The 6,886-nt window shown below is 63.4% G+C and overlaps 2 protein-coding genes across 2 annotated transcripts in view; both read right to left on the bottom strand.

The window, feature by feature from the left end:
* Positions 1 to 1,879: 1,879 nt before the first annotated feature.
* On the bottom strand, positions 1,880 to 4,568 carry MNEG_5388 (hypothetical protein; the record flags this gene model as incomplete). Its single annotated transcript, XM_014046136.1, has 6 exons — positions 1,880 to 2,135; positions 2,541 to 2,770; positions 3,244 to 3,405; positions 3,603 to 3,721; positions 3,948 to 4,076; positions 4,505 to 4,568. The coding sequence occupies 6 exons, from the start codon at positions 4,566 to 4,568 to the stop codon at positions 1,880 to 1,882; spliced, it is 960 nt and encodes a 319-aa protein (XP_013901590.1).
* Positions 4,569 to 6,101: 1,533 nt separating this feature from the next.
* MNEG_5387 (hypothetical protein) overlaps positions 6,102 to 6,886 on the bottom strand; it is a gene marked incomplete at both ends in the record, with an annotated part of 6,296 nt that continues 5,511 nt past the window's right edge. Inside the window, 2 exons of the mRNA XM_014046135.1 lie at positions 6,102 to 6,216; positions 6,736 to 6,879. Coding sequence (XP_013901589.1) covers positions 6,102 to 6,216; positions 6,736 to 6,879 — 259 coding nt within the window. The remainder of the gene's footprint in view (positions 6,217 to 6,735; positions 6,880 to 6,886) is intronic.

Genomic DNA, 6,886 nt, shown 5'->3' with positions numbered 1-6,886 from the left:
GGGGGGGTGGGTGGGTGTGTGCATGAGTGTGTGTGCATGAGTGTGTGTGCTAACACGTGCACGCGCATGAGCGTGCTCGCGCCCGTTCACGTGCACGTGGATAAGGTGAGTCTGTGAGAGCGTTTGAACGAGCCATGGTCCCATGGTGCCAGCACCAGGCGCCACGCACCTTAGTACGCAGCATCCCCTGTGGCCTCACCATCGTCATCCCCACCTGCCCGCCCTCCCCCTGCATGCAGGCCCGCCTGCCGCAGCTGGTGGACTTATTGCGGTCCATCACCCCAGACCACTACGCACGCCTGCAGTCCGGCCTCGCCGCGTTCTGGCCGGCACTTGTGTGGAGCCCCGCGGTTGGGGGCCGCGCCTACAACCTGACAGTTCTGTCGCTGCAGCGGCGGGCGACGGCGGCCCTTGGGGGGCAGTATAGATGACACCTCGCGCCGGGAGGCCGTCCACGCTGTGAAGAGTTGACCTACCGTTGACCTTTCTTTGACTCATGGGTTTCGATCTTCTCTCTCCTAGAGAAGGGGGAGTTGGTGGCTTGTTGACGTGAGAGGCAGCAAGGCAAGTCAGATCGCTTGAAGATTTTTGGTGTCATTGACCCTCTCCATAACATCGTTGTTTTGGGTGGAAGATTTTGATTGCAAGCACAGCTGCATCCAGTAGCTTCTTGGTTGGACGTGTGACCTAGCAGCTGCCACGCACTGCTAAAATATACATCGCTCAAGAGATTTTGGTACCCACTTCTTCCTGGGTGCATCTGCCATCTTGCCCTGCAGGTTGACAGGGTGCCTTGAATGCATTCCTGCCTGCACATATATACTGATATCTGCTACACCACAATTCAGACACAGCGACACTCTGGCCTGCTAGGCCTGCTGCATTCTAGTTCAGTTCCATTCCATGTCGCATGCGTCAGGCATGCAGGCAGCCCTCTCCTCCAAAAATGCCTCACAAGACTGACAGGCCCTTGGCTGTGCATTTCACAGATATTGTCATATACGATCCTCTTGTGTAACATGCCTTTGACCGCGCCCCGTTCTGCATGCGGCGCCCGTCAAAGTCGACCGGCAGCGGGGAAGTGACCGGCAGCGGGGAGAATGATGGATACAAACACACGCACAACCTACCTGCGAAGATCGGCGGCCGCAGGCTTGCGTGCCAACCACAAGCGATTTTGGCCGGCGGTCTTGCAGGTCAAACCCCAAGTAATGCAGTACAATATGTCGTCTTCAGCATTCGCTTGGTTGCGACAAAAAGCAAGCTGTTTGAACACAAATGCATCTGGGACGAAGCGTGTACCCATATCGCTGGCGGCAGCGCCTGGCGCGAGGCCCGCCTGCAGCCCTGCCCGCCCGCTGCGAGCGTTCCGCGCCGTGTGTAACGGTAGCTGCGGCCAGGGGCTGACGGTGTGCGGAGTGCGTGGGCTGACCCGCACACCGCGCGCGGCCCGCAAGAGCAGCAGACAGACAAACATAGCAGCACCTCGCTACGTATGCGGTTTCAGACGCGCTGCACGGCGGCGCGGAGCGCGCAAGCTGGCTGCAAAACGCCGGGGCGGGCATGGGGCAAATACCGTTGGACAAACAAACGTACACAATGGCTGCGAAGACGCGCGTTATGATATTGTCAGACAGGGAGCCCGCACAAGTGTCTGCAGCGCTCGGGGCACGCGCAGCCAGCGAGTCCGGTAGGTGGAGTGGGATTCACTGCCGGCCGGCGCTCCTCTGTTGCAATCTGGCCGCGCCGGGGGCCGGGCATCCCCACGCAACCACCGCCTCTGAGAAGTGCCCGCGTGTGTGTTCCCGCCCCCAGTCAAGCGGACGGACGCCTGTGCCTGCATAGGGTATGCCGCCACGCCGCGTCTCGTGTGGCGAAATCACGCCCCCTTCTTGCCGCACCAGGCCGTCATCGGGTTGAGCGGCGGCAGCCCAAACACGGCCCGCACCGAGTTGATTGCCGAGATCCGGTCGGACTGCATCTTCCATGCCGGGGTCGTCCTGGCAGCCAGGGGGACGCACTCGTTGGGCACGATGCGGCGCGTGACCGCGGCGACGTTGCCGTTGCGGGCGGCGCGGGGGCAGGGGGGGCCCTTTATGAAGGCGCCAACACAGCTGAACTCGGGCGCCAGGGCCCTGCACGCGCGGGCGGAGACGAGTAGAGGTGTGTGAGTGTGTGTGAGTGTGTGTGTGTGTGTGTGTGTGTGTGTGTGTGTGTGTGTGTTTGTGTTTGTGTTTTGTGTTTATGTTTGTGGTTGTGTTCAAGAGGCGGGCGTGAAGGGCATGCCTTCATAAGGAGGAGTGGTGCAGTGGGGGTGGGTGCAGCGGCAGGGGGGGGATTGGCAGAGGTGGCGGCCTTGGGCGTACGAAGCGCGCGCCCAGTCAGCGGGCGGTGGCGTGTCCAGCGGGCGGCTCTGATCATGGAGACACGTGCACGCGCTGAAATGACATGCAGGCGTGGCGCTCTCACGACGGATGCGTCTTTGGGTGGAACATCAGAAAACAATAAACATCATATCTCATGATCCCTCTGAGGCTCACCAGAAAGCCAGCGCCGACTTCCAGCCTGCAGTGGAGTTGGTGTCGAGCAGCAAGTCGGGGTTCGAGGTCAAGTCCAGACCGAGAAACTTCCCCATGGCCGCGTAGTTGTCCGCGCCCGTGATGAGGACGGGGCCGCGGCCGTAGTACTTGGGACCCGCGCTGCACTTTTGGGGCGTGCCGGCGCGGGCGCAGGCCTCCAGGATTCGGTCGAGGCTGCCCCCATAGATCACCTGGCGCAGAGGCGGAGCATTTCAAGTTTGGAAGGAAATTCTGAGATTTGGGGGGTTGAACAAGCAAGGATGACTGGCGGCAGGGGCTTTGAGGGGGCCTGGGCTGCGAGTGAAGGCGTCAAGTCTAGCAGAATCCGCTCAAGGGCGGGGCGGGGGCGTCCCAGGGGCACAGCCGGGACTGCGTTGGAAGCTGCGATGCCACCACACCTCCTTGCAACGTAAGCAAGGGCATAAATGATCCCTCTACGCATGCACACGCGCTCGTAGCCCACGCCCACACGCACGCGCGCGCGCGTGCGCACACACACACACACACACACACACACGCACACACACACACACACACACACACACACACACGTGTGTATGTACACACAAGGACGCACACACAAGCATGCGAACACACACGTGCACACGCGCGCGTGCGTGCACACACACACACACACCACACCCCCCCCCACACACACACACACCTTCATGTTGCCGAAGAACACCGCCGCCTCCGACGCGTTCTTGAAGTGGAACTTGAGCTCCTTCTCGGCGGTTGTGAACAGCCGCCACTGGCGCTGCAGCGTCGCCTTGTCATTTGGAAACTTATTGTAGTCAGGGCACGTAGTGCAGGCGTCCCTGTCACCCTGGGGGTTGATGTGGGTGTAAGAAGGGTGAAACTTGTTGAGTTCAATGAGCGTTTCAACAGCAAATCGAGCGTCATTGCGGGGAGCGGACGGTCAATGTCTGAACACGAGAATGTGGCGGTCAGGGGGCGGCGCACGTGCATGCACTCGCACACGCATGGCCCGTTGTGCGACGAGGCCCCGGCACCACGGCCGACCTGGAAGAGGGTGAAAAACAGCTTCCTGGTCACCACAGGGGTCCTCTTTGGCTTGGTCCCATTGGCGAGCGGCCCGATGCCGGAGGGCGCTGCGGCGACCGTGAAGTTTGCGCCGGCAGCTGGGCGGGCAGGGAGGGAAGGAGGGGGCAGGGGCAGGGGCAGGCGGGCGCATGTGTCGTGTGTGGAGCACCCTTGTCATACATGTGGAGGCAGGGGAAGGGTGGTTGAGGCTTTGCCAGGCTCGGTGTGTGGTGTCACGGGTTGGCCGGATGCGGGGGGCTCGAAACAGCCTGACTCCGCAGGGCGACGGCGGGGGAGGGGGGAAGGGACTCGCCCGGCCCTCACCTAGCGGCACAAAACCGGCCCGGCGGGCGCCAGCGCGCTTGGGGGCGGCCGGGACGGGCGGCGCCTGCAGAAGCGCGCGCCTGTGGGGCCAGCCGCGCCAGTTGGACAGCCAGGGACGGCCTCGGCTTGCTGCGGGTGCGGGTGCGTGCGGGTGGTGGATGATTTCAGGTTGCGTCAGGGGTCGTGTCTGTTAGTGTTGTTGTGTGGGGTAGGGACTGTGATGGTTTGTAATAGTGATGTGCATTGTATCCTCCACAAACGGCCAAGAAGGGGCCAGGAAAGAGCGGGTCCGCTGAGGCGCGGGCACTCTGCTGCAGGTTATGCAGGGGAGGAGGCAGCTAGGGAGCTGCTGCTACTCAGAAGATGCCCCCAGCCTGAGCTTTGGGCAGGGGCGCCCCCGAGCCCCTGCATGCGGCAGCTTGGAGCTGCGACGGCTCGCTGAGGCTGCACGAGAGAGCCGCTGGCACCTTGCTCCTGCCGCCGCGTGCTGTGTGCAGCACGTCCGTCTGAGGGAGGGGCGGCGCGGCGCCGCGCGACTAGCCGTGTTCACGGCTCACCCTCTGCCGTGGCGGGGGCGGCGAGCGTGCCCAAGACGAGCAGCACCACCGCGAAGAAGCGCATTTTGCAACCCACGCTCTCTATATGCAATGTGTCGCGGTCAACTTCGAGAGGCACGGCGAGTCCGAGAGCTTGCGGTGGCCGGGTTACACGGAAAGCTGTGAGCTCACGCCAATGATACAACACTGCCTGCAGATATTTTAGGAATTGGTGTGCAAATGCGGTTTGAAGAGGCCGCGAGCCGCTCGGCCATGACGCACACCAGCACCAATGCTGCTGCTGCAGCTGCCAGATGCTGATGAAGTTAAGGGCCCAATGGCGAACCCTCGCACCGCATTCTGCAGCACAAATAGCTTTCGTCGCACCTCCAGCGACAGCCCCCACGCCGCCGGGAGTGATCGCGCGCCGCGCAATTGGCCACAACGCGGATAGGGCAGCTCGAGGCAGCAGGTGATGCCTGGTAACATGCTCCTTCCAAAAAGGGCACATCCCAACCTCAGGAAAAGCTTGAGGGTCCCAATGCAAGATGGTTACACCGCGCAGCACGCCACGCCCACCCAATGCTGAGCACCCTGATTGCGGGAGGGTCCATCCATGGCAGCACGGAGTGCAGACTGAGAGGGTGCGCAGTGCCGCATGCGCCGCCGCCGCCGTTGCGGAAATGCAGGCGTGCAGGCAAATGCAGGAACTCTTCTCGCGGTGAGCGACGGTCCAGAGGGCGAAACGTGATCCAGCGTGCCCGTGCGGCTGGCGCCGCGCGGGGTTTAATGCAGTGAGAGCGCGCGAGCGCGCAGGCGCTGGCGGGCCCTTGCTGTTAATTGATAGGAGCGCTCCCAAGCCACGCCCCCGAGCGCGAACAAAACGGGCGGCCGTGGGTTGCGGCGGCAGCCCGCGCCCCTCCCCTGCCGGTCCCCGCCGCGCGGGCGCACAGGCGCGCGCGGGGGTGGGGCGGCCCGGCTGTCGCGACCTCGCCTCTGCCTAGCAGCCCATGATGCGTACCCCTAGCCAGCCAGCCGTTGACCAGTCAAACCCGGATGCGTGCACTGGAACGGGGCTTGCCGCAGTTTGAAAAAGGTGCATCAGTCATTAAAGCAACGACATGCACACAAGCACGGAATGGAAGGAAAACACACGTAGAGAGGACAAAACGATTTGCAGCAACCAAGCTTCCAGGCGTGCAGCTTCCTGCCACGCGTCGACCGAACCGTGTTGTTCGTCACCAACAGGCGCCGCGTCGCCCCAAAAACGCTTCCCTTGAAAGGGTCTGTGCGCGCCAGGCCGCGTCCGCCCAGCTTCCGCGGCTGCTCAAGTCAAAGCTGCTGCGCGGGCGGGCGCGCGCGCCGTGCGCGACGCGCCCGCGTCGCTTGCGCCCCTGCGGCGCGCCGGCGGCTGCGCCGGGCGCCGGGGGCTGCGCGCCTGCAGGCGGCCCCCCAGACCGCGCGTCACCCACACATTGTCGGGGTGACGTCACTTGCCTCCCCCCTCCCAGTGGTGTCGCCCCGCGATGCCGCGGCGGCGCCGCTGGCGTCACCCGCCGTCGGTGTCACCCACCGCTGGCTCACCCGCCGCTGCACTGGCGTCACCCGTCGTCAGGCGTCACTGCTCCGCCTTGATGCGGTCGGCTGGCGACAGGGGTGAGAACTCGAAGATGGAGTCGGAGGGGTAGATTGTGGGAAGGTACTTGATCCAGTCACTGTCAGGGGTGCGGGTCCTGTGAGGGGGGAGTGCCAAAGGCCCGTGGTGGGGTCGGCTTGATTTGGATTGGGTCGGGGGTGGGGCCGGGGTGGGGGTTGATGTTGCGCGAGTTTGGGCGGGGTACGAACTTGGGGCAAGGAGCGGGGCGGCCCCTACAGGGTGTTGGGTGTTGCTCCGTCAAGGTGCGGTGCAGCCGCGTGGTCCAGGCGCCTCCACGATACGTTGCGAATGATTAGGGGGGCCGTTCTCTACGAACACAGCTGCCTGTCGCCGCATAGAGCATGCCAGGAGGTGCCGCGCCTGTCACACCCAGCCCAGCGGTCGTCGAAGCAGTCGCCCGCCATCAACCGCAATCAAAAGACCGCGGCCGCGTTGCGAACACCCTGTATCGATCTAGGACCCGATCAAAACCAGAACCATGCCCGAAGGACAGGGAAGCATATGAAGCACTCAAGCAGCGCAATAGACTCGCACTCGCCCACAAGATACGGACGCAGGTGGAAAAAAAGAGCAGCAGTCGAGTAAAGAAGCGCACCTCTTCCAGTCGGCCGCAGTGGCCACGACCGCCAGGAATGTCATGAGGTGGTTTATGGCGTACTCCTTGCCGACGCAGTAGTGGGGGCCGTGGCCGAAGACCAAAAAGTTGGAGGCGTGGGCCACGTCCTCGCGGCGCTCGGGGCTGGGGG

This window comes from Monoraphidium neglectum, assembly GCF_000611645.1.
Source record: "Monoraphidium neglectum strain SAG 48.87 unplaced genomic scaffold scaffold00798, whole genome shotgun sequence".
Taxonomy (NCBI): Eukaryota; Viridiplantae; Chlorophyta; class Chlorophyceae; order Sphaeropleales; family Selenastraceae; genus Monoraphidium; species Monoraphidium neglectum.
This window is presented reverse-complemented; position numbering and strand designations above follow the sequence as displayed.